At 45.6% G+C, this 27,365-nt stretch overlaps 1 protein-coding gene across 3 annotated transcripts in view; it reads right to left on the bottom strand.

Moving 5' to 3' along the window:
- The window catches only part of PLD1 (phospholipase D1), a 74,626-nt gene that overhangs the window by 28,588 nt on the left and 18,673 nt on the right, over window positions 1-27,365 (bottom strand). For all 3 annotated transcript variants that reach the window (XM_059855774.1, XM_059855773.1, XM_059855772.1), the window contains 11 exons: window positions 15,872-16,057; window positions 15,418-15,545; window positions 14,975-15,120; window positions 14,114-14,222; window positions 12,612-12,677; window positions 7,019-7,077; window positions 6,436-6,528; window positions 3,855-4,007; window positions 3,003-3,152; window positions 2,144-2,227; window positions 451-532 (listed from right to left, as the gene is read on the bottom strand). In XM_059855774.1, the coding sequence (XP_059711757.1) occupies window positions 451-532; window positions 2,144-2,227; window positions 3,003-3,152; window positions 3,855-4,007; window positions 6,436-6,528; window positions 7,019-7,077; window positions 12,612-12,677; window positions 14,114-14,222; window positions 14,975-15,120; window positions 15,418-15,545; window positions 15,872-16,025 (1,224 nt within the window). In that variant the 5' untranslated portion in view covers window positions 16,026-16,057. The remainder of the gene's footprint in view (window positions 1-450; window positions 533-2,143; window positions 2,228-3,002; window positions 3,153-3,854; window positions 4,008-6,435; window positions 6,529-7,018; window positions 7,078-12,611; window positions 12,678-14,113; window positions 14,223-14,974; window positions 15,121-15,417; window positions 15,546-15,871; window positions 16,058-27,365) is intronic.

The following is a 27,365-nucleotide window of genomic DNA, read 5'->3' as shown; positions in this document are numbered from 1 at the left end:
CCCTTGGAACAGGAACAAACCTTGTGACTCACTGCTGATATGGGCAAGCTCTTTTTAGCACCGGTGTTATCGGTGTTATCACAGGGTGTGTGAACAGCTGGAGCACAGCCCACACTCATAAACACAACCAAGTGCTCAGCCTTCCCTGTACTCTAAATTACATAAACCACATGGAGAGCAGCAGATCTTTGACCCTACCAGGAACTGAGACAGTTGTAAAGCAAGGCTGTGACCCAAACCTGGGGGCAATCAGAGGATCTAACCTTCTGCCCCTGAGCTCTTCCAAACCCAAACGAGGGGAACAAATCAGAACACGTGGTTTTCCAAGGCCATCCGATGTGAGGCTTTAATTCTCATCTCTACCAAAATGAATGGTGTAAGTGCTCCAGCCCCAGTATGACCCCCTGGATGGGGGGTGCAGGGTGAAGGGTGCAGCTGGAGCTCACTTACTGCTTTCCTCTTGAGGATGCAGTCCAGCCGCCAGCGATTCCCTTCCACCACCGGTCGCTTCATGAAGATTTCCGGGCTCAGCCTAAGAAAATAAAGGTGTATAAAACTCACAGCAGATATAGCCTGCAAACAAAGCACTGGCCTAAATAACCAACTTGGGAAGCAAGGGAATTGAAGTTTAAATAAAGTGGATGTGAAAGCTCATGTCCCAGAGTGATGCATTCTCCAATATCCTGCTCTTTGTTCTTTAATAACTAGGCATTACAGAGGGCAGGGGACATGTCCAGCACATTCATCTTCATATTCAATAACCCACGAGACCAGGCTGAACAGTGATGTATAAATAGGGAAATTTGGACTCTATCTGTGAAAGAAAGATGCAACAAAAGAAAACCCTGAGGATTTTCTGAAAGAAATATGCAGACACAAAAAATAAATAAGAGTGGCATTTCAGTTCTCCTGGCACCTGAGCTATCTGAGCAGAATGAATTTGTGCTGAATTTTCCTTGCTGCCTAAAGACAAAGCAATAGGATCTCTCAACAGGACATGTTATTGCTTTACGGATTCAAAGAAATAGTTAAGCAATCTCATCTAATTCCTGCACAGCAAGATGACAGAATTTCATTCCTTTACTTTTTGTACCAAGCATAGCAACTTGGGCTTGGATAAAGCATATTGCTACACCCTATTTTTATCTTATACATCAAGTTTTAGGTAAGTTTTGGAATTCCGTGATACTTGAACAATTGTCTGAATAAAACACTAAGTAAGAGACAATGGGTCTGAAATGAGATGCTCTTGAACTGCCACCTTATGTTGCATAGGGGGAATCCATGAGCATTAGGCTTAACTGTGATCATGGCAGGAAACAGATTTACCCCACCAAATGTTAACATGGTATGTAGTTTTCTCATAATTTCCTCCTAGAAACTAAATCTCCCAGTTCCCAGAGGCAGCAGATAAGCAGCCAGAGGTTAATTTCACAGGGAGAGAAAGAGGAGCATAGAGATGTGCCTAAGATGAACAGAAAATCTGAGTCATGTCTTGGAAGCCTCCCATGCCCACGGTCCAGGCTGGCTCAGGCAGATTAACCTCCAGAAAGGCAAGACATGAGCAGCCACAATCAGCACCGAGCCAGGAGACTCTGCCCAGTCTATGAGAGCACCCTTTTCCTGACACAAACAGGAACCAGGGCACCGCATAAACACATAAAATAGGGAATGAGTGGGCAGAGCCAGGTCCTTAGGCAGACACACAGCTCAGAAAAGGCAACAAACCTCCCCTCCTCTCTTATCTGGCCCATTTAAGAGCAGACCAAAAGGACACACCACAAGATGCTCTCACACTTGGCATGAGGCTTCCCAAGTCAGTGAGAAGGAGCTGCAAGGGGATCCCATAGCACTGCTGAGAAGTCCCTCAAGCCACCACATGTGCAGTTCAGGTGGTGCCTTCGTGTGATTTCAGGCATTTCCATGGAGGGAGACAACCAAGCTGTTGATCTGAAGCGTGTGCTTTTGCTGCCAGCCCTCCTGAAAAGGCCTTTGAATACCACACAAGGAGAGGTTTGGGTGTGCTGCCAAACCATCTGGCAGCAGGGCTAGCTGCCATACTGTAGGGCTCCGAACAGTGCCGCATTGTCGGGAGCGTCCCCGGAGAGACAGCTGGGCAACACCCAAACATGTCAGTACTCACCACCAATCTGTGATGAAAATTTCTTCCTTAGCAGCTTCCATGGCATTTGCGACATCTTCAAAGTACCACTTGGCATTGACATACCTGCAAAAGCAAACAGAGTGCAGAGCTATGCCTCCTCCCCTTCATTAAGCAAAGTACACAGCTGAAGAGCGATGGGGTTCTGTGTTAATGACACTTATGTTCTCTTCTCGAAAGCAAACACAATCCAATTTCCAGAATCAGGACAACATGCAGGGAGAATTCTATGCTGCTATCAGTAGCTTGATGAAACAGCACAATCAGGGAATATTAAGTGCCTCGTGGCACTTCTGCCAACTTCGCACAATATTCCTGGGTTCTGCTTGACATGCAAGCCAGGTTTGTCTCTCAGGAAAGGATGATGGAATGGTGTTTCCTTTGATTTATGGAAAGTACTCAGGCAGAGGTTGTTGCAAGGCAGACAGCGCAGGGAAAGTACTGGTCTGCTTCCAGCTAGAATCCAGTTTTTGAGGCACTTGTGGGAATGGATTAGTGCAGTCAGGTTACACTAGGGACAGAATGATTTCTCAGGGGCTACTGTGTGCATAAAGCCCAGCCCACCCGCCTGACCATACCCATTTATTGATTCCGTCTTCTTCTCTTTATCCTTACAATGACAAATACCCAACACCTTTGAATTTAAACATAACTTGACTTGCAAAACACAAGGAGCTGTCACACTGAGAGCTCCTGCCATCAGCACTGCTACTCTGCCCCTGGTGAAGAAAGCCTCATTTTTTTTTGCAACTTCTTTAATTATCACCAGTCCCCAAGCTACCAAAGGCTACCAGCTCTGCTGATGAGAGGTGCTGAGGGCAGGCAGGCAGCAGGTGCTCACCACTTGGCCAGGGTGTTCTCCTGCACGGCCGCGTAGGAGCCGAAGCGATGCTCCGTCAGAAAGTCCTTGCCGTGTTTCCGGATGAACTCGTCTATGCCCTGCCTCCACCACTGGGCATGTCTGTAGCTGTTACACTTCAGAATCAGTGACCTGTAAGAACACACGAAGCACAGGGCAGGAGGCTGAAGCCATTTCCATTTAATTGGGCTGCTCCTGGCTGCCTGTCCATGTTGGTAAATGCATCTGTACCAGTCATATTTTATTTATGCAAAATGTAGGGACGTCGCTGCTTGGTTTGCAAAAGAATGCACAGCACTGAGCTGCTCTGAGTGACTAACAGTACTGCAGTGCCAAGCATAAAAAAACCCACCCATGTTTAAATTATTAGCACCAGCTTAACTTGGAGTTGGAGCCAGCCAATGTTGTATTTTTTAAGAGATGAATTTATACTGTGTGCTAACATAAAAACATTAAATATCTCTTTATCCCCCACTAGCATGTCTTTTGAGCAATACTTCATTGGGATGCAGCAAAAAAACATCCCTTCTTGCAGCTTAAAGTGAACAGAGTGCCTAAAAAATTACCTAAGCAATTGCTGTTGAACCAGACTGTGCAACTCAGCATGCACTGTGCCCCCAGACTCCAGTAATAACCACAGGGATGGACAAACAGAAGCTCCAAATGCCTCATTAAGGCATGGGAAATAATCAGCATTAGGGCCAAATCCCCAGCAGGTCTGAGCACACCAGAAGCAACCACCCAGGCTTGTTAACCCCTCCTGCAGAGCAGCATCGATTTCTCCTTAAAAAAGCAAGAGCAAACTAAAAGGGATAAACAAAGTTGTTTTCTTACCTGGAGAGATTGTCAATCTGCAACCCGTATTTAGTTTCTGTTTCTTTCTGGCCTATCTTGATGTTGAATTCCTTATCAACCAGCAGGACAAAGGAAATGGCCCCTGAATCAGGCTTCATGTACATCAGGAAGGAGTCCTTCACCACCAGCCACCTGTAGAGACACAGCAACCACATCACCTGGATTTCACACCCATGACAGGCCTTAAAATGTGAGCCATGAAAAAGCCAATAAAATGGAAAAGTGCTTCTTCAAAACATGTGCAAATCATTTATCTGGGAAATCTACTAAATGGTAAAAATTACTCTCAGGAGCTAGACTGGGGGTGGTTTTCTTGAGCAGAAAAGTGTCTATTTTACGAACTTGGGTAATGAGTTTTAATTCAATATGGGACTTTTAGAGTTATGTAAATAACTCCTTTTTACAGGAGTCTTTAAAAATACAGGTTCCCTTGTTAAACAAAACCCATGAGAACCTCCCTGGTCATAAACCTCTGAGCATGAGGCAAGGTGCAGCAAGCATTCCTCCATCCCTGATTTTTATTCAGCTTGTATGCTACATGGGAGTTATTTGACATTTCTTACATTAATTCTGATGCCAGGATCACTTTCACTCCTATCAAAATATATGAACGAGGCATTTTGGAAAGCTTTTATTGCCAAGCAACAGGCACCCTGTTAGAAACACATGAGGAGGGATGACCGGCAGGTTTTACATAAATACTGTAGCCTGAAGGCAACTCTGGGAAAAAACACATTTTTTACTGTGAATGGCATTTCTAATTTTTTCTCCCCCTGCAGCGTAGCTGGGGTAACCAGCCCCCTCTGTCCCACACAGGTCTCCATCACTAGACCTTCTCTTCATTCTTCTGCACATGCAGAAACACACAAAGCAGCACAAAACACTACAAAAATCTGTTCATTCTTGTATCTTTAGTAACAGCCTCAGCTCCTCATCTACTTCCCATAATTTTTTATTAGATTTCATACATTTTTTTTCTTGCTTTCAGGGACCTGAAAGAGTTACCTGGCATCACCTCTCATTTGGTGCTAAAATACCTCCCCTCTCTATTTGGCCCATAATTTCACTCTTAAACATCCCACAGGGTGTATTTCCAAGTACTCTCCCTTCTGTTTTTCCCAGGCAGCTCTACATGCTTGAGGAGTCCTGCCTGTGCCCACTCACAGCTTCACCCCACTATCCTCCTCCATCTCCTAAAATCCTTCCTTTAAATAACCCTCTCTGGGAAATATTACTGCTATTTGCTTATTTATTGATGCATAAACTATCAGTCCCAGTGGGCCAAGATGGGAATTTAGTGTCTCACTTGTGATATTCTGTACACAATCCCACTCAAAGACTTCTCCTACCCCGTTTCTAGGCTCTAAAGAAAAATGGAGATCCATCAGAGCTGGGTGTGCTACTGTCCCCACCACACCTTGAGCTCTGGACAACACAAGAAAGGGTTAACTGAGGAGCATCAAGAGGAAAACACATTTTTTCCAGAAAAAAGAAAAAGAATTGGTGACGATTTAATGATTTGACCTGAGAGAAAGTCACATCTTTTTCTCCTTGTGCCCTCATTATAGAGATCTTCTTAAACCTAAATTAAGAAATGTTGGAAAGACTGCAGAAACAGGACCTTTTCTTCATAAGAATGCAGAAAGCTTTTGTTGGAAAACAGAATTATTAAAGATAAAACTAATGACAGCCCACGGGTGATGCTAAAATCCAAAGGTGCATAATGCCTAGGGTAAGCTCCATTGACTAAGAAATTGTTGCTGTAAGGCAGATATGTGCTATTTGGATTTTGAATTGGAAAGATTTGCCTGGGAAGGGCATGCTCCAGGAAATACACCCTGCATTTTTTGGAGGCTGGCTGGTAACACAGGTACTCCCCCACAGCACAATCTCCCTGTGCTGCAGCCCCAGGCAACACAGAGACCTAACAGAGAGGGTAAAGGGATGGGAACAGCAAATTGTGTCTGTCTGCAGCAGGAAGGGACATTGGAACAGGAGAAAACATTGGGATTCAATATCTGCAGTTATAAGCAAGAGGCAATACATAAATGTATTTAATGCAAAGGTTAATTGCACCAAACAGCTCCTTAGCATTGCAGGTCACATCTGATTTGATCCTGCCTTGAAGCAGTCCAAAGAGTGTTTAATTAATTGATTTTCATTTTGTAAATTGAGGAAGGGAAGCTCAGAAGGCCAGATTGAAATCTGCCTGGGGCAGGTCACCAGTCATATTCCCTCCCAAAGGCACAGAGCCACCTGTGCTCCTGCAGCAGGGAAAGGTGGGCACAGTCTGGCACTGCCATTTCTGTCAGCTCTAGGAAATCCCACATTTTCTCTGGAGTAACGTGTCCCTTCTGTGAAATCCAAAGGAGAAAAAAAACCCCACCACATAGAAGGGTGAGGCAGGGAATAGCCCACAGGCCCTTCCAACCTGAAAATCTTCGGCTTTCATAAAAATAGCAAGATTCTCTCCCACAGATTTTTTTTGGGAGAAGGAGACAAATGGGGATTTTTGTGTGCCCAGGGAGCACTGGCACCCCCTCTGCCAGCCCAGCAGTACCTTTTGGACCAGCGGTAGCACATCCTCCCTTGGCCACAGCAGTTCAGGCCAGGAATGCGGTGGCCCCCGGAGCGCTTCATGATGAACCCTTCTCTGCAAGACAGAACAGGGGCAGGGTGAGGAATGGGGCTCAGCTGGAGCTGCAGGGGGGGTTTTGAACCCCCAGCCCTTGTGCCTAGGGCTGGCTCTCCAAGCGTGCCCAAGCAGCCTCTGTGCTGTGCCCAAAAAGCTGGATGAAGGGCAAAAATAACCCCCCCAGAAAAAAAATAATGGAGTTTTAAGAAGCACAGGGTGCCATTTTACAGCACTGGAAGCAGAAAATTAAGTGGCTCAACAGGGAGGGCTGCAGGGAGGGAAGAGTGGAAACCCCATAAGCACTGTCTTGTAAAGCAGCTCATTCTTAAAAACATTTCTCCAAATTGGAGCATTTCTGTCTGAACTGTAATAATTTTTCATATCTAGATGGCAAAATATTCCCCAGTCAGTTAGTGCTGAGAAAGGAAAGCTATTAATTTTAACAGTATTTATGTATAAAGCCATGCTCCTAGTGAATCATAACTCACAAAGACAGCTCACAACTCACATGCCCTTTGGTCCCAGGTCATGGATGAATGACAGCTGGCTTACTCCAACAAACTCCATCTGGGAAAGAAAAAGACATTGCCCCATCTTTATAACCCTGAAATCCACAAAATTTTTTGCTTTATCAAAGTGACCTGCCATAAAGACCTATAGAACATCCAGAGCAGATGTTATCCACCACCACTTAAGCATCTCCAAGAAGACCAAGGAAAGTATTTTGGTTGAGTTTTCTGTTTGTTTATTTTAGATGTACTTTGGAGAACACATTTCAGGACAATTAAACTCAAATGCATCTCAGGGACTCCCTGGTATTCTCCCTCCTGGATCTTTGGCTGAAAAGGACTGAAGTTTGACACTGTTCAGGAGTCTGTGTGATCTTGGCTGGCTACCTGAATCCTCTCCTCCCTCCAGGGACCCTCAAAGAAAGACTGCCAAGGAAATGAGGACATGTGCCCAGAGCAGAGAGCACCCTTTAAGTCCCCTACCCCATGGAGACATCACAGGAGGGTTCAGCCCCACAACCCACAAGCATCCTCCAAGGCCACTGCAGCAGGTCAGTGCTGGACACACATCACTGCCAACTGGCTCCAGGAACCAAAAATCCACAGGAAAACCACAGTGGGGCAGGAGGAGAGCAAGTTCAAATCCAGGAACCTGCCTCCTCATAGCTCCTCCTGCTTCAGCAGGGATTTTAGGGAACAGAACAGTGAGCAAAGCTGGTGAGAAAGCTCAGCACGATTACATTGACCTCTAAAAATAGGACACTGGGCAATTTCGACTGAGCAGGCTTTTCTTGGCACAGCAGGACATTCCTGGCAATCTGCTGGTTATTAGCCCTGGGCCCCTTTAGCAGGGAGAAACATTCTCCCAGGGTGTCCTGTGCAGGACAGGGCTGGGGCAGGCCCAGCCCTGCAAAGGAGTCGCACAGCAGAACTCTGTCTGCACCCAGGCACTTCTAATTTATTGTCACAGCAAGTTGGCCAAGTGCAGAAAGGTGCTCAGGGCAGGTGTCACTGTCCCTCAGGCCAGGCAGCAAGCCAGAGGGAACCTCTAACAGCACATTTTGGCAATGAACCCTGCTGGGGCTGCAGCACATGCTCCTGATTGGAGTGGGGACAGGAGGCAGCCTAGGTACCAGCTTCAGGATATGCCCACCCATACCCACAGCAACTCCAAGAAAAGGCTATCTCTTCTCAAGGAAAGGGCCACTGTCATCTCTTTGGCAAATCAGCCTCAGGGCCCTCATTAGCAAAATCCAATTTTGCACAGGAATTACATGGGTGCACCCCTGAGTCTCAAAGACATTTTCAGACACTAAGTATAACAAAAAGTATCAGTAAATTTGGGGTCAAAGTCTATCCTGCCATTACAATGAGGTTAGCACAGGCTCCCTTCCCAACACCATATTTTTTTTTTTCCTGGGATCTTCCCAAACTTTTCGTATCAGCCAAGGCCATGAAGAAGAACAAAAGACACTATGGCTTTCCTCAAGGACATAAAGTAACCTCTACTCAGCTGAGGCAATTCTAATGCTTTGATTTTAAGGTGATTTCAGCCTGCTTTCAGAAAGTGGTTAGAACAAGTCATTCCATGCTATTTTACCAACCATCTTGCTCTCTCTGTTCTCCCAAAGTGTTCTGGAAAAGCACCAGGTGTGACCAATGAATGTTTCAGCTGTTTCTGCAGCAACACTCAGAGCAGGGTGGGAAGTGACTGAAAAAATCCAGTCCATCCTACAAGACCTTATCAGAGGTCCCAAGCAAATTCTCAGGCCAGTTCTTTGTCTGGATCCCATTTTAACTTCATGGCATTTCATATCAGACAAATCAGAAACCCAGATGTTTCTGTCACAGTGGGCACACACAAAAAAAGCATAGAAATGTCAAAACCCTTTGAAAATGCTGGCTGGAACCAGAACGCTGGCATGAATCTGAGGAGCACTGCATGCAGAGAAATAATTGTCCTCAAAGAAGCAAAAAGAAAAACCAGGAGGAAAAATTACTTGCAGAAACAGAACTACGACTACATAAAAGAGAAAGAAAGATAGTCTGGCAGCACAGCAACCTCCTCTCCAGCCAAGCAGTCTCTGGAACAGCAATGACAGGAGCCCATCCAACACATTGATCAAGCATTGGTTTGTTAAAAAAAACAAAACAAAACAAAACAAAAAACTTAAATAAATTCCTGCAGTTAGACGGAAAATTCCCCAGCATAGCACAAAACATCTGATGGAATGACTTATTGTTGCAATTAGCTATTTTTACTGTCACAGTGTCTCATCTGAGGTGCTCATCATTCACAGAGAGGCTGGGAGAGGCAGGCAGGAGCTTTCATCTCTGTCACATCAGAATTCCTGTGCTGCCCAGCTGCCTCCCTGGGATCTGGCATCCCACTCTGGTTTCAGAGAGACCCACAGCAGGATGGTTTTGGTATGAGACATGGGCCAGGAGAATGCAGCTTCAATGACATTATTGTGGCAGACAGGAGCGATGGGCTGCAGGAGGACAGGCTATGGAAGGTGGAGAACCAGCTGCAAGGTGTTCAAACCATCCTGTCCTGCCAGCAATGTGGAGCATGCATAATTTATGTAAGTAAAAATTTCACAGAGCATCTGCATTTCAGAAAGGATTCAGCCTCTCCATGCTGTATTTTTTTCATTTTGACCCTTGTTCTTTATTTAGTGGGCTCAGAAATGCATCAAAAGCTGATTCACTGGTCACTAGCAATAACATGGAATTACACACTCTCCAGAATGATATTGCTCAGCACAATTACTTACACAAAGAAAAATTTTCTTATACAAAATATACATTAAAAAAGCCCTTAAACGTGTTGCATTTCAAATGTAATAGCTTGAAATATTGATGGGTTGGGTGGGGACCTCCACAAAGATCCAAGAACTGTATCAGAGGCAAAGTAGCGGCCTCTCTCACTTCTCAGCTGTTCTTAATTAAGATGAGGTTTTTACTCTCTCTAAAGTTCATGCAAAACATTACACACATACACACAATCCAATCAAATCTTACTTTTCATTTTGCTTGGGCATCTTTTAAGTATGAGAGCTTGCACAAAAATAATGCAAAGGTCCAATTAATAAAATCTTTAAACAGAATCCAATTAAGCCTCAACATTTTGAGGCTAAATTCCTCTAATTTCCAATTTTCAGAAAAAGAAGTGTGAACAGTTAACACACTGAGATTCCCACAACATTCATTTTCATGGTAATTGTCTTAAAGCACTTCAGGCCAAAAGTACTATAGAAAAGGTTTTGGAAAGAAGAAGAAGAAAACATGAGATTTAATCACATAAATAATTTTTAAAATATTAAATATAAAAAAGCTAGATGATGTACAACCTCTCCAATGCCATGTAGTCACTGTGGACCTGATCCTTAACCCAAGCAGTGACTTCAGGTCTGCAAAACCACAAGCTTGGCTTGCAGGCTTGACTGCCTCAGTGCATGGCACATCCTCCAGACAGTGAATAAAGCACTTTGCTCTCACTGGCAAATAATATATTAACCACAAATGCAAATGAAAAAAAAAAGTAAAAAAGCAAATTCATTAAATTGTGCAGGTCAGATGTAAAAAACATCTCAGAGATGCTCCTGACCCAAGCAGGCTCTTCACAATGACCAAGAGTTACACTCCAGGCAGGTCTCAGCTTGCCTTTGCAACTCCATGCCCGATTTAACAGAGTTCCTGATTTTAAAAAAGTTCTCAGTGCATGGATTTGAAGAGAGGAACACAAAGAAGTCGAAATGTGCTCCAAGATTAAGACAGTTACAGCATTTGTCAGCATCCGGGCAAAAGACTCCTCAACCACAGGAAGAGCAAAGCCCTCATTTTGTTCTCAGGAGGACAAATACAGTTCCAGGGAAAGTGCCAGAAATCTCCACTTTAGTCTCATCTGAGAATGGTGGGGGTGGTTTGGGTGCTGTTTTAAAGGAAGCATTTCCTTTCCTGCACTTTCTTCCAGCATCGCCTGCAGGACCCGTGCTGCCACCACGGGCAGCAAATCCTCCCTGAACACTTCTCTGTGGCCAAATGCAGTGAAAGGCAACAATAAACTGAGAATTTATGTGCAAAAGGGACATCTGGCTCCAGGGGCTGGGGACAGAAGGGTGATTCAGCCCAGGAGGGAGCACCCCACAGCTGCCTGGGAAGGCAGGGCCGCCCATCTCCTCTCCCAGCTCGCACTGTGCAGCCTGTCTCAAACCACAGCCTGGCCAAAGCATCACCCACGTTCTCACAGGAGCAGAAACGTTCCAAAATATTTTAAAAAGGTAACGCCTGCCTAAAAGTGACAAGATGCATCCACACTGTAAAATAACTCTCCCCCGCTCTGCATATGCTACTGATCAAAATTGCCAAGTTATCCCAATCCTGCTTCTAGAACAAAAGAAGATGACTCTTTTCCACATGCAGCTCTTCACTGCTTTGGAATTAAGCTCCACAGTCTGTCCCCTAAAGAAGCACTCTAAGGAATGCAGCTTCCTCAGCCTCAGCCTGAAGATTTCTTGCCATCCAGAGTACAATGGCCAACCCCAATGGGCACTTTGTCCCACGGAATAAGCAGTGCTCAACACTGAGCTCTGCAATAGAGCACACACAGTTTTTAAGTTTTTATACACAACATCCAGCTATGAGCTGCCCAACATCTCTACACAACAGAAATCCTGCAAAATAGAAGAATATCTAACAACAGCAAAAGTGGAAGAGAAGTGGCTGCTACAGAAACCCAAAGTTCAGTCTGTATTTTTGGCTTGTTTGAAAACCAGGTGTTCCCAGCTATCACTGTGTGCTCAGAAATGTCACTAAACTTGGCAGCTACTCAGTGCGTGCATCAGATTTTGCTGGTAACACAAAAGATGAAGTAACACAGTCATTATGCAGCCAAAAAAAGGGGAAATAAATTACCATCCCCAAGAGATGTCACAGCTGCAGTTGACAGGTGAGGACTTCTGAAGAAACATTCGAGGATGAATGTCAAAAGAAATATTTTTGCTTAAAATAGGCCTGAAGTTGGATTTGACATCTCTCCACATTTCAAACAGTGTTGACTTGGGGAAATAAGCCAAATACCATCTCCCTTTGGAACTGACAAAAGACTCATTCACCTCTCTGGGTATCCCACACACACAAACTCAACATCACTAATGTCCAGGGAAACTGCACAGAATAGAAACCTGAGACAACTCTGCACCCAGAACCACACACAAAGCCCAGACTGAAGGAGTAATTACAAATATGGTTTGGATTCCAATTTTTTAAGTATTTAAAACCATAACTTATAATCTTACACATTCTGCAGAATTAAACAGATTCTCACTGTCTCATACATGTACAGCCAGCTGTCTGGACTGAACCAGCTTGAGGAGGTTATCACTGTGCTATACCAGCAACCTCTTAACACTGAGTCATTCCTTTGGTTTTAATCATATTACATCTGTGTTGGAGAAATCAGCTAAGCCAAAATGCTCACAAAACAGCTGTAAAATGTTTCTTGCAGAAGCTGCATGTTTTCTTCCAATTAATTCAGCATTTGCAAAGTGAATATTCTTTAGACAATTAGGCAAAGTAATTTCTACTTACTGTTCCATGGTAGTTCCTGTACATTGGCATTTTCAGGATATTTGTCAAGTAGTCCTCCAGCTGTTTCTACAATTAAAATGTTGAAACTTTAGATAGGATGTGGAGGTTTTTCTTGAAAATTCCCGTAATCCAACTGTCTGGCATTAGGAAGTAATCAAGATATCAGATCCACTTTTCAGTTTGAGTGGATAAATAAATCCATTATTATGAGCTCACAGGATATCATAGCTCAGCACCATAAACAGTTTGGCCATAAACAGGTTGTTTACTGCTCATAGTCCTATGTTTGTACCTTCCACCAGCAGACCTGTTCCGTGGCAGGGTCACTTTGGAGGTCAACTTTTGTGACTGAGCTAAAGTTTCAGAACAATTTTAAATACCAAATCAGTCCCCATTGTTTCTGACCCACAGGAATCAGCTTTGTGAGAAAACAGGCTCAGAGGCACTGAGAGAGCCTGTTTAACCAAAACAAAAAGTTCACAGGGTGAGTGACACAGGGACCATGCTGTCCTGTCCCAAGGACACAGAGAGAGCAGTGGCTGGGCCTGTTCTCCCAGCCAGGAAAGGAGAAGAGAAGAAACCATTATGGGAGAAGAAATCTCTTACCATCCTCATCATAAAAGGGAAAAGAAAAAATTAGACTGTCTGGGCATGGGAAACTGGGCACAGTCCTACAGGACACAAAGCAAACTGAAAGGAAACATGGGCTAAAAAAATAAAAAGCATCTATACAACAGTTTTCTTCCTCTTTTAAACCCACATCTCTCTCCTCAAACTTCCCACACATCAGAGGAGCTGTGAACAGCAGGGTTTCTGCATGGCACAGCCACAAGACATAATCCTTTAATCCTTTGGGCCTTGAAGTTCCAGTGGCACAAAGCCCAGGGAGGGAAGGAGGGAGGGAGGGAGCAGCAGAAAGAGAACGATAAGCACAGCCTGAACAAACATGGGGTTTTTAACTTGTGAGCAGCAAAGCTGCAATGAAGAGGTAGGAAGACATCCACCCTCTCCATGGAAGGGCCCATCTGTTAACATCTGATGAAGTTACACAGAACACGTGTGCCTGGGCTAAAATTACCCACTTCAGCATCAATAGCCTGACTGTCATCTCCTCTTTCAGAGGGGGATGGCACTGAAATCTCTCAGATTTTGATGGCCATGGGGCTGCCTCCGTCATGCAACTTGACTCTGAAAACTGCCTTGTCTATCTTTAAATCAGAGCAGGTGGGAGGAGGGGAACCACCACTCCCAGCATTACGGTGTTCCTCAACTGCAGAGGAAAGCTTTGCCCACAAGAACCTCAGGAGCAGCATCCTCATCATTGCGCTGCAGAGAATTTAGAAGGCATCAAAGCTGGACTTGTCAAAGCCAAACTTTGTCAAGCAAAATACTGTAATGTTACCAAACAAGGGTTTTGATAGCGTGTGGCTTTGCAAGCAACCTGCCAGGCTTCTCTGCACCTCAGAGCATCCCTCTGGCCCCAGAGTGAGGTGGGCACTTACCCTCCTGCTGGAGAAGTGCTCCTCCCGCACCGTGCTCTCTGCGGTGTGCGGCAAACTCGGCATCTGCCTTGGCTCTCCCCTTTTGATGGATTGTCTTCTCACCGTGTGACTGGAAGGAAAAACACACCCCAACATCAAGTCTCCGTGCTGCAAGTGTCTGTATGCCTCAATAAATAACCCTTCTGCTGCAATGCTTTTATTTTTTCTATCCGAGAAGCCAGTGTGCTCCAAGTGTCTTACAAACCAAAACACAACACAGAAGTATCAGTTTGATTTGTGAGGGCCAGCTTTGGTCTCATAAGGAAAAGGATCCTACATCCTATTTTTAGGACACTATGTTCCTCCAGCTCTTAACCCCTCATAATTTAACCTTTCCTATCATGTTCCCACCATTTCTCTACCTCAGAAGGCTCTCACTCACCTACACCACTTCTCTTCACACTTCTTTTCCTGTTCCTCTTATATTTCCAGCCATCCCAAGCACCAAGGCCAGCCTGGTCAGGGACCCCCATGCCTCCCACATCCTGCCCACACTGTCAGAAAGCCACTAAGTTCCAGCAATTTCCATTAGCATTATCCTAACCCTTTCCCAAGCTCAAGGCAAATCCAGCTCAAAAGCTGATGACCCAGGAGACAACGTTTCCTGCGTCAGCAGAGAGATATTTGCATCACTTAGATTATGGCTGCTGAACACATAGATTAAATATTTTTATTATAGCTGCTAAATATTCATGGAGACTGAATTCTTTTGCCCTCTCCTCCTTACAGCAAAGTAAATGGGACCAGTGAAGCCAGCTAGGTAAGACATTAAAAGTTAACAGATCACACATCCCAAAGTCATCCACAGGGATACACACTTACCTCCTGGTGGGGATAGGGATGCGCACGAAGGCTTTGTACCTCAGCAGCTCCCTGTGAAACTCCTGGAAGTGCTTGAACTTCCTTTTCACGTGCCAGACAAACTCTCCATGGGTCAGCTCGATGGTGTAAACATTGGGGCTTGGTACCTGCAGGGGAGAACATCGCCACGTGGCATCCAAGTTTTGAAATAAGCCATTTTCCTGCAGCTGCTCATCTAAAGAGGCTTTATTCAGCTTTACTTAAGGATTATTGTGTCTCACGATTTCTTGTTCTGCTTTATTCGATTTTATAAATAGACAGATAACCTCTTCTCCTAAGCATTTTCTGAAACACAGTCATTGCTGCTTCCTCAGCCCATGAATGGGCAAGTGCAACATTAAGGCACAAATAGCATTTTAAATTCAGTTCTACAGAAACCAAATGAAAACTCTGCAAGTTCTGACCTTCTTAGTGGAAGTAAAGCGTTCAACTTCCAACACTCGCACTCGGACAGGACATCCCGTGAGGTACGTCTGCGCGCCCGGCTCTTTGAACCCATGGGTGTGGTAGATGGCAGAGAAGGGAATGCACACTGCAAGGACCACAAACCCCACAAAATTGTTAGCTCAGCAGCCTTGCAACAGGGCATGGAAGGCAGCAGACAGCAATGGTTTAACTTGGGAGCATTTATACAGCAGCATTAACTCCAGCAAAAGAGCAATTTTTATTAAGGAGAGCTCAAAGACAAGGTTACACAGAAGGAATTTGACTTGAGAAGATCGAATATTAAGAGCCTCCTGGCTCTAAATCAGGGTCAATGCTGGACTTGGTAAAACCCCTGAGGCTGTAGCCTACCTGCCAACAGATTGATAAAACCCAGGCAGAACATGGGATGAGAACACACGGGTGTCAACTCACCGGTGCCTTTGGGGTCAGTGAGCACCTCTGAGTCCACTTCCTCCCCCTCCACATGGAGCTCCCTGGTGTCCAGGCTCTCAATGATGTTACTCATGTCTGCAGCGAGCTTCTTCAGCGTGGATGTGGCTGCATGGCTTTCTGCTCTCAGAGACATCTCAGGGGCCTGCGCTCAGGAGCCGTGGGGCGCTGGGGAGAGACAGGGCAGAGCTGTCACCACAGGACTGAAGGAAACCACGGGCAATGCATGGACACATCTTCCTTCCATCCCTTTACCCACATTCATCCCAACTATCCCACCCTACATACCCATGGCAAATGTTCAGCTATAAAGCTACAAACCATTTAATTGCCTGGCCAAATCCTAGACTTAATTCACCTGGTGCTGTGTTTCCCAGGTCAGGCTACACAGAGGAAAAGCTCTCTCAGAAAAATGAGTAGGAGCTTTTGCTACATGTTCTTCCTTTGAGTGAAGCAGCGCTAAAAACTCCTGGCATTATGGAGATTTCCTCTATTTCTATGCTCCTTACACAACCGCCTGTGGTGTCTGTGTGCCTCGTGCTCTCCCACGGCTCCATCCTCCCAGCAGGCTCCAAAGTTACAGCTCTAAAGGTTCCTCTCCAGGGTCAGGAGCATCCTGATCCCCACAGAAAGCCTGGGATCAACAAGCTGGACCCCACATCTTCTGTGCTCACCCCTCCAACACCCCAGGCAGCTGCAGGGGACCAGCCCACTGTCCCTTAGCGGTGGGGACATGGCCAGGGAAAAGGCTGCAGCCTGCTCAGGGCACTCAGGCAGTGACACTTACAGGTGCCACTTTGAGCACTGGTGACTACAGCGTTTCCCACTTTTATTCCCACCCATCCATTCCAGGAGCCTAAGTCATGAGAAAAAATGGGGAAGGAAGAAGCAAAAAGAATAAGGAAGCAAAAGTAAATCGATATATGAGGCACGGCCACTGACACTAGCACAAGCCGTTCCTGCTCCTGAGATTTGCAAACCCTCTTCCTCTTCCTCCTCTAGGCTCTGCATCTCACCACGGGGCTGTGGAGCTGGCTGCTGGTCCTTGCACACAGCCAGGCTCCAGCTCCTGGGAATCTCCCTGATGATGATAAAAAGTCCCTTCAATCTTTGTCCAGCTCTGCAATAAATGTCACAGCTACCCTGAAAAAATATGGATGGGACAAACTGGCAACATTTTACAGAAGCCAATACAAGGATCCCCATTTATCCTTGTGGAAGATCTTACATTGTGTTAAAGAATGATTTTTCAAAAAAAGTGTGACATTTCTGATGTTAAGTTCTGCAAAGAACACTGTGCAATTATTCTTGTGTGAGCTCCACCACAAGAACTGGGTATGCTGTAACTTGGAAATAATTTAACATTTTAATAAATCATGTGTTTAGTTGCTTTTGAAAGAACATTCTTTATTATTGTTTCCTCTTGAAACAAGTCCATTATTTCATTACTACATAAGGCTGATACCATGTATGCCTAAAAACATGCTAGAAGCAGCTGCCTTCAGAAAAAAAAAAAATCCATTTGCACACAGACTTGAATCAAGAAAAACTGGGTCAATCTCTTCTCTTATACCAAAGTAAATGTAGAAGCAACAGCTTCATCTTGGGAGTGAAGGCTCCAAGGGCCTGGGTGGCTCTGTCACCTTCTACCAGTAACAGGGAAAGCCACCAGAGCACAAAAGGCTTTAGGACCAGACCAGGGGCTCACTGGGCCCCTGGGTCACTTCAAGAGATCTGCATGAATAATTCAAATATAAACACACATGTGGGTACCTCCTTTCCCAGTGATACACTGAGCTTTGGGGCAATGTTCTGATTTCAGCTGGGACAGAGTTAATTTTATTATTAGCTGGTACAGTGTTGTGTTTTGGATTTAGGACCAGAAGAATGTTGATAACACACTGATGTTTGAGTTGTTGCTAAGTTCTGCTTCCCCTAATTCAAGGACTTCCCAGTTCCAAGGCTCTGACAATGAGGAGGTGCACAAAAAGCTGTGGGGCAGCATGGCCAGGACAGCTGACCCAAAGTGGCCAAAGGGATATTCCATTCCACAGTACACCATTCCCAGGATATCAGCTGGGGAAATTGGCTGGGGGGTGCCAACTGCTGCTGGGGGCTGGGCACCGGTCAGGGGGTGGTGAGCAATTGCTGTATTATGCACCACGTATTTCCATCCATGTTATTCCCCTTTCATTACAATTATTACTGTATTTTATTTTGTTTCAATTACCAAACTGTTCTCACCCCACTGATGTTACCCTACCCAGCCCATGCACCCTCTGTGCAGCAGGAATTTGGCACTGGCACTGTCCCACACTTCCCCTGTCACCACTTCATGGAAAGCCAGCTCTCCCTCTTGGGAGCTTTACACTTTTCCTATTCTAACAATGTCCTGCAAGGGACTTCAATTATTCAGAGAGCAGAAGGTACATTTTCATTTATTTGGAGTGAAGTCATTCCACCTGATATAGACTGGCTTTGGATGTTTCATTTTCTCCCTGGAAAGCAGGCATACATAAACAGCATTCCCAAGGGAGGCCATGCTACCAGGCTTTCCCAAATAAACCTGGGGATGGCAGGAGGGAGCCCAGAGCTTCACTCTGCACTAATACCTACATTAAAATCCTATTTCCCACTCAGTACTTCATGCAAAGAAATTTTTTGTGTACTTCTAGCTGGAAATAAAGTAGCATCTTGCTTTGTATTTCTGTGTGCATTCACATTTAGAAACAAAACTCTTTTTTTTTCCCTCCACTAGAAAATGCTTTTACTTCATGGAAACTTAATGCCCTTTCCAAAAGAAGTTTTCCGTGGTCAAAAAGAACACAAGCCCAAACACACTCTGGACATGCCATGCCAGCAATTACACTTGAAGGAAACCAGCAGACAAATACCACATCAGCAGGGCTGGAGGAAGAGCAACAGAGAGGAGCCAACAGAGAGAGGAGATGCTCATGCTCCCTCCTCCTCCTCCTCTCCTCCCCACTGTGCCAGGTACAGCTGGGTTCTTTGTCAGATTAACTGACACAGTTGGTTAATGGATAAACAATTAACCAGTGTATGCAATGATTATTTCCAAGGGACCGCAGCAGGGCTCCATAACTCAGGATTTTTTTTTTTTTTTTTTTTTTTTAAGCTAAAGCTGTTTTCACAGTTGGCACAGACAAATCCTGTGATAAAGCAAGGTCCAAACTCAGATGGACCTGAGTCAGTCCCAGCAGCAAGATTGCCCCCATAGAGATTAGAGCCAAATTTTGGGGTTGAGAAGGAAAATGTGACCTCCCCGTGGCCCTGTCAGCAGCCCCATGAACCTGGCCAGAGGCCATGCTCCCTGTCACAGCTGGCTGCTGCAGAGCCAGAGGACACAGGGCAAACCCAGTGCTGGGCAGGGCAGATGGCACTGGGGTCAGCTGGAAAGACAGGACATACCACACCCCTCTGAAAGCTTTCCCAAACTGCTTTACAGGGCCCTGCTCCATAGGAGCTATTTAACCTCTTGGGCAGAGTTTCCATGTGGACACTCTGCATTCCCATGGGCAAACTAATGAATGCCAGGATTAATCTGCAACAGGCTGGGTGCAAACAGGCACCAGACACGGATATCCAGGAATTTACCACAAACCAGGCAGGCTACACCAAGAAGGCCCTGTCTGTCCAGTGCCACTCACTGCTTGCCCTGCTGACAGACTAGAGAAGGGAATTCTAAACCTCTGACACCAACTCAAGTGATACCAGCAAATCGCAGGAGACTGCAAATAACAGGATGAAACTTCTGAGAAAAAAGTGCTGCATTTCAGCATTCAGCTGCTGCCATTCAAGATAGAAAATAAGCAGCACGTGTTTTGAAGGAAAATAAACCCAAACAACCAAGAGAGAACAACCAGGATCTGACCAAGTCAAGAACCAGCAATCCCAACAAATGCAAAACCTGTGCCAAGATGAACAAACAGGACTATTGCCTGTGAGCCAGGAAGGAAGAGATGATGCAGAACACAGGAAAACTCAGGCCTAGAGCATTTGACCTGTGAGAACAGTGTCAATAGTGAGAGAAGGCAGAGAAATGTCACAGCAGACTGCAACCCCGTAGAAGGTTGCTGTGAGCAGCGTGGACAAGGGAGAAGTGCTCTGAATTAGAAACACAGAATGGTTTAGTTTGGAAAGGACCTTAAAGATCACCGAGTTCTAATCCCCAGCCACAGGCAGGAAAATCTTCCATTATCCCAGGTTCCTCCAAGCCCTGTCCAACCTAGCCTTGAACATTTCCAGGGATGGGGCATCCACAGCTTCTCTGGGCAACCATTGACCCAGCACCTTCAAAGGCAGGAATTTGTTCCTAATACCTAAACTAAATCTATTCTCTTTCAGTTTAACTGCTGGTTTAAAGCAGAGATTAGGGAGAAAACCCTATCTAATGGCAAAGGCAGGGCACTGCCTGAGGAGGGATTTGCAGAGCCCCCAGGGCTTGGAGGAGGCAGGGGAACAGCTGCACCCCAGCACCCCTAACCAAAACCTGCTGCTGGGGCAGCCAGGAGCTGGTGTGGCAGCCTGTGTTTGAACAGAGGGAAGGTGCTGCTCCAGCTTTATCTGGCTCAAAGTCTGCCTGGGCAAAGGCAGCAAGAGGGAAAACACAATGAAAAGACTCAACAGTAAAGGAAAACCTTGGAAAGAATGTAAAAATCTTCCAGTTTTTAATCATCTCCTTTTTTGTTTTTTTTTGTTCATACTATAAACCCTATAAAGACAGCTGACACTGCTTTTGTCCAGCCCAATTCTCATATTAATTACTTCCTCTTGAAGCGCCACTTAAGCTTTGCCTTCTGTCCCAGACTTGTCCCTACAGCACACAGGCTCCAAACCTCTTGAACCAGTAAAATACATAGACTGGAAATAGTGACTTCACCAAGAATCAGCCAAGATTTCAACTGCAGGAACAATGACTCAAAAACCAGAAATTAACTATATTAATCCCTGAGCCCTTGTGAATATATTGCAAATCTGTGGCTCCACCCTGCAACTTTGCAAGCCCAATATCTACCTGCTCTTTGCCATTTTGGTTATGCTTTAACCCCAAGTTATTACTTCAGGGATCATATGACCATCTCAGCCCTCACTAAAGAAAATTTTTTCTACTTGTTGCACAGGACAACAATAGCACAGCTTTAAAGGCATGGAAACTGGAAGGCAGAAAATACATATTTTTGTAAATATTCATGAAGAGTTCTGTGTTTTGAAGACACTGACATCCTGATGTGAAAATGTATGCAGCTGGTAATAGCACAGACTACCTAAAACTTGGTCAGCCTAAGTTTATTCTGTATCATGGCAGATCAGAAACAAGCTCAGACACAGCTCCTTAATGAGGTTCTGATGCTGAAAAATATCACAAAGAGCTATGAAACCCAGAAAAATTTAATTTGGAAAAAATGGTAAGCAGAGGAGAGAAAATACATCCAGGCAAAACAAACATTTCCTGCTAATGCCTCCCAGGGCTTGATGCTCTGTATCAACTCTTATCCCTACGGTGAGAAACACTATAATCCCTGAAAATGATCTCATTCCTGTTCTCATGACATCTCTCCCAGTACAGTGACCTTTTGGCAAGGGCTGTGACAAGTGACCTCTGTTCCCATACTTGGTTTTCTCCTGCAGGCAGCACCCATAGTGGAACACACAAAAACCTCCCAGGGTGCCTGGAGAAGAACAGACAGGCTCAGGCCAAAACAGGGCAGTGAAATGGGGTCATGAAACAGAAAACAAACAAACAAACAACCAAAACAAAGCTCAAAGAATCGGAACAGTGAATTCTCTCTCTCTCTCCTCCTGCTGCTGCCAGGAGCCTGAGTGCAATAGGGGCACCAAGAGCCCAAATGAAATTCCAAGGAAGTCCCATGCACGATGCCCTCAACAGCTTTTTGCTCTGTCTAGCGGTGATGACTTTTGCATATAAATATTTCCTCATTCATTCCATTTTAAACCTAAAATAAGCTTTGGACTACTCCATGTTGGAGAAATAGTCTCATCTGATAAGAGCCATTTCTGAGAAGTTATTTGTCTCCCCCAGCAGAAGCTGGGCTTGTCAGCACCCCAGATTTATGCCCTAGCATACCTTCCTTCCACAGCCATGGGCAAGGTTCAGCTCTCCATCACAGTTAGGAAGTGTTCCCTGTGCTCAGGATCCCTGCCAGCACCTGCAAAGAGCATCCTACTTTTCCAGCCCAGGAAAAATCCCCATGCTCACACCAAGCAAAACAGACACACACTGATTTTATCTTTCCCTCAATATTTAATCAAAAACCGAGAGCTCTCGTAGGTAGCATGTTATATTTCCTAACTATGAAACTAAAAAACAATGGGGTTGAAAAATGCTCAGCAATGCCTTAACCCTATTCTTCAGCTCAGTACATGGAAAACACGCAGCCAGAGGAGCCAACAGCCAGCAACAGCAAATGCAGATGCCTCCTGAAAATCTGCCCTTCTGGATGCTCATACTGCAGGGGCAGTGCAAAAGGATTAGGGTTTGTTTTTTAAAACACACAAAACAGCCCTTGAATAAGAACCAAAGCATTGCTCCTACCCTGGAAAGATCTGGAGCTAGAGAACTTAAATAAAAATCCAGATCAACAATAGACACATTAAAACATCATCCAGACCTAATTTGCTTATCTTTAGCACAATCCTGATAAAACTAAAATATTTTAAAATACTGTTTCCAAAACAATTATTCCCACAAAGTGCCTGCATTTAATAGCAACACCTCTAAAAGCAGAAACCAATTAGTGCTTCCTGCAGCACAGTTCCCTGGCTCTGCATTATTGATTTCCACAGTCCTTGCCACGTGAGGCTTACTGCCAAGCCACCAGCCTGCCCGCAGGAACAGCAAAGTCACAGGAACCCACACAGCCTGTTTGTAACAGGGCACGAGATGCTTCAAGGCTGAGATGGCCTGGAAACAACAGGTTCATCTTTGAAAGTCCCTGCTGCACTATCCGTACTGGGCAGAGCCCATTCTGTCCATGGACAGGGCTCTGCAGCATCCATCCCACACCACTTGTGCTAGAAAAAAGGACACAGAAAAGCCAGGCAGGTCAAGGGAAAGGATGAGGTAAGGCACTGCTGACTAACCCACAGCTTCAGCCAGAAAGCCCCTCCATGCTGGTTTGTCCCCACACCCAGGCCCAGCTTAAGTGTCAGCACCTCCTAAGGACTTGTTTCATTTGCTTTACAGAACAGTAAAGGGAAAACAAACATCCTTGGATGGGCAGCACCTGATCTCACGCTGATGTACTAGTTGCTCCCCCTGCCCAGCAGCACCCCAGGAGCACCATCCTTGCTCCCTGGCTGCCACAGGAAATGCAGCCTCCCCAGGAAGCCAATCATTAGGTATTTATTGGTAATTAAGGCTTGCCCTGCACATACTAATTCATCACCTTGTTTTGGATTCCTCAGTCAGAGACAAGAGTGCTTAAGCACAGCACTCACACCTGGGGCTGTGCATCCTTCAGGGAACACCACCAGCCCTGCACTCCCTGATGTGGTCCATGGCACACACCCTTCAGCCCTTAACCCAGGAGAAGTGCACATATCATCCCTGAAAACCAGGACAGGGGATGCCCAGAGCATCTGGAACCTGGTTTCTCACCCCCAGATACCCACCAGCACTATAGCTGCAGGCAGGCAAAGGGAACCAGGTGACAGAACCTTGGGGATAGGCTCCACCTCAGCATCCCCAAACCACACATCCAAGATGCAACAGAGTGGTCAATAGAGTTCTGGGCTGATGGAAAAGAGGGGATTGGAAAACTGCCTGCTGCAAAGAGCAAACAGCAGGAAGGCCAAAGCATACAGTACTTCTGGGTGCTGACACACACAGAGTTTGGCACAAGACAGAGCTCACAAAAGCTTTATATAAAATCCTAAAAGCAAAGAGCTAGCGAAAGTGATGGTGCAATGCACAGGACTCTTAGAGTGACCTTCCCCATAAGATCAGGGATAACAGGGACCACTATGGTGCTCACAGGATGATATGCATGGCTGCAGCTCTTATCTATAGCTGAACACATCACACAAATACAGCAGGTATTTTTGCTACCTAAATGTATAGATATCTACAGGGCTGATGTCCTGTACATCACTCAACACTATTCTGGTATCTCCCAGTGCCACGTGTGCTCCAGCAAGTGCCACCTGCCAAGCCACATTTCCGCAGGGAATTCCGGCAGCTTGGAGACAAGTGGGCATGCTGGCAGGCAGCCCAACACCTCCATCCCTCCCTCCCTCCCTCAGTGGGGTTAGGTGGCAGCTGATAAATGCAAACACAGACCTTCACATATCTCCTACCAGCCAAGCTAATTCCAGGGAAAGCACTGCAGCCTGCGCTCGGGAGGGATTCAGCAACTGCAACAGGATCTTAGCCCAGCACTGTGCCCTGCACGGGCACTGGCTCCTGGCAGCAGCTCTGGATCACAGCAAAGAGCATAGGTACGTGTCAGGAGGTCAATGTCCCCGTTCCTGCTGCCACCCTGCTGCTGATTGAACTGTTCTCATTAAGTGGGAACACGACTTTTCTTTTTCTTTCTGCCTTTTTCCATGTGAAACCACAGACAGGTGATTTTGTTGACCTTTTTTGTGACCTGCTCAAAGAAACGAGAAATTCCTGTGGGTATCACAGCAACAGGGAGTAGCAGATTTAGATCATACATTTTTACTAATAGTTTAACTAAAAGTTTAACACTTTGATAAAATGTTTCTATTGTCTTGACTTTTGGGAATTTGTTTGCCCTAATGGAACTTGTAAAATCATTTCCATTAAAAAAAACCAAACAGTTGGCAGGGAGCAGAGGGCCGTGATGGAGGAGGAAAGCAACCCTCCCACTAAACAGTCCTACTGTTAGTGTGGCCCCCACTACAGCACTGAACTCAAATGTTCCCATGTGAGCAGCCAAGTCCAACTCCCTCCCCTGCCTGGGGAGTGCAAGACACAGGCTCATCTCCCAGGGTGGCTTCTCCAAAACACCATCAGCTTCAAGGACAACCACTGCCGGGTGACCACCACCAGTTTTACTGATGCTTCTGTCCCTCTTGGAGGCAGCTCCAAGTGCAGGGTGCAGGGCTAGGACACACATGCAGGTCCACACAGGTGTCTGCACGGTGCCATCCCACGCTGATCCTTCCTGGCAGCATTAATACACCCTGTGACTGCTCAGGCTGAACATTAAGCTCTGCCAAGCTTCTGCTGACTGTGCACACACTACCAGAAGTGTTCTTTGGTAACCCAAAGCACGGGATCACCTCTGGTTGATGGGTGTGAGAGGAACTGCAGCACCTCGGGGTCACCAGGCTGTTCCAGCAAGGGGATGTCCCAGCTCCTCTCTCTGCTCCTCAGCCAGAAACCTGCTGCCTCCCCATCCCAAACAGGACCCTGCAACAGGCTGGAGCCACAAGTGCAAAGCCCCATGAGGTGGTGCAGACCCCAAAACACTCCTGTACTCCTGCCTGCAAACCTAGATTCAGCACCTTTCCAAACTGAAGCGCCCTAGTGATTTTTAATGTTTTATTTAGCAACACTTTCGAATGTGTTTGATGCATTCTGGCTGATAAGCTCCACAAGAATTTGATGTCTCTGTCCTCGTTTGACTTCAGTTATTTTCCAGTCTACTCTTAAAGCCGCAGCACTCAGTGGCTGCAGCTCCCACCATCGAGCTGGGACTCCCAGCACTAAAAGGCTGTTGTACAGCCAGGCATCATTCCCAAAAATCAGCAACAGCAGGAGACAGAGGCGACAACAGGAGCTTGAGTGCTCCTGATCCATGTTTCCAAGAACAGCTGCTTTTCCTCAGCCCAGCCAGCACCAACATGGGCAGACACCAGCCCTCAGCCCTCCTTTCACACCCAGAAATCTCCAACCAGTCCCTAAACAGCTTTATCAGTGGATTTAGGATAACACTAAGGTCTCACAAGAACTGCAATTTCCTTCTCTGTGGCCAGCTGAAAAAAATATTTATGAATGTCTTATTTACAAGAAGAAAACAGTTGGCTTGGGGAAGTCCCAGAGGTAACTGTAGGAGAATTACACCAAGCTCAGAGGGCAGAGGTGATACTGTCCCCCAAGACTTCACGGAGGGCTCCAGGTGGCTTTGGAAACCAGCCTCTCCCACAGACATCCTACATGGTAACATAACAGCACCTAGGACACAGGGTGGTCAAGCTAGTGAAAAGTTAATTTTTCTATACCTTGAAGTGTTATCAGAATTAAGGATGAGTAATTACAGTAATTGGGTTCTGATTTCTCAGACAATTCTGGAATGATGGCTGAGGTTTCAGACTAAGACCAAAGGCAAATTTAATAAGAAATTGTCCATTATGAAGCAGAAACTTGCAGGAACAGAACAGCTCCCTATGTTTCTTTCTTAAATACAACTAAACACCTGCAAATTTATGCAGAATAGCTCATTTACATACATTGACAATACTGACAGCTTGCTTAGAACAAAATAGATGCTGTGGACAAATTTTTTTTAACCACTTTCCTAGAGGGGAGAAACAATGCCTCCATCAAGCCTGCACAGGAGAACGGTGATGGCAGGCAGGGAAAGAGTAGGCTCATCTCAGAGCTCAAATCGACCCTCAGCTGCCTCCTCTCTCCTCTCCCCCACCCAGATCTCCAGACCTCCAGTATCTTAAAAGCAACCTATTTAGCCAAGCCAAAGGAAACACCCTGCAGTTCATTCTCCTTTTGTTGAAACTTCTTTACAGTATTTTCCCCACAAATTCCTAGAGGAAATCAGAGCATTAATATTATGACTTACAAACTTAACCCTCCAGACCGCAGCACATAATGAGGCAAAAATTAAAGACTATTTTTCCTTCAACTGCCATGACCTTCTGGAGTAGCACTGCCCAGAAAAGTGTTTGCAGAGAGTTTTCTGCATGTACAAAAAAAAGCTGTTTGGCAGGAAGAAATGCAATACTTTTGGGAGAGAAGTAAAAAAGGCTAAACAGGCTCAGACAGCAGTTCCCATCTTGCCAGTTCTTTCTCCTGGTGAACAAAATGGCTCACTTGCCATAACTGCTGCCAAAACTCTGCAGGATCAGGTCTAACTACAGAGATTTCAAAGCCACCATGAGTCATCTACTATTCTTTCTTGGTAAGACTCAACACTGGGTGGGACACACACAAAAAAAATCAATTTGCAGGAAATCTAAGTCATGGAAAAATATACTTCAGAACATCTCACAGGGACTACATAAATAGCCAAAGAGAAATGAGAAAACAAAATACTTCTCTCTGAAAAGACTATGATGCACTGCCTGGTCTCCAAATTGTTTCAGCAGCCCTTCAGCTGTGACAGAGAGAGGACAACTGAGCCTCCTAGAAGAACCCAGCAGCCACCAGTGCTTCCCAGTGCGCCCAAGAGAACCACAAATAAGGCAGATTTGTGTTCTTCACGTGCAGTCAACTGCATCATGTAACTGCATC

The sequence above is a fragment of the Haemorhous mexicanus genome, chromosome 10 (genome assembly GCF_027477595.1).
Source record: "Haemorhous mexicanus isolate bHaeMex1 chromosome 10, bHaeMex1.pri, whole genome shotgun sequence".
Taxonomy (NCBI): Eukaryota; Metazoa; Chordata; class Aves; order Passeriformes; family Fringillidae; genus Haemorhous; species Haemorhous mexicanus.
The sequence above is the reverse complement of the archived record's forward strand: the minus strand, read 5'-3'. Positions and strand labels throughout refer to the sequence as shown.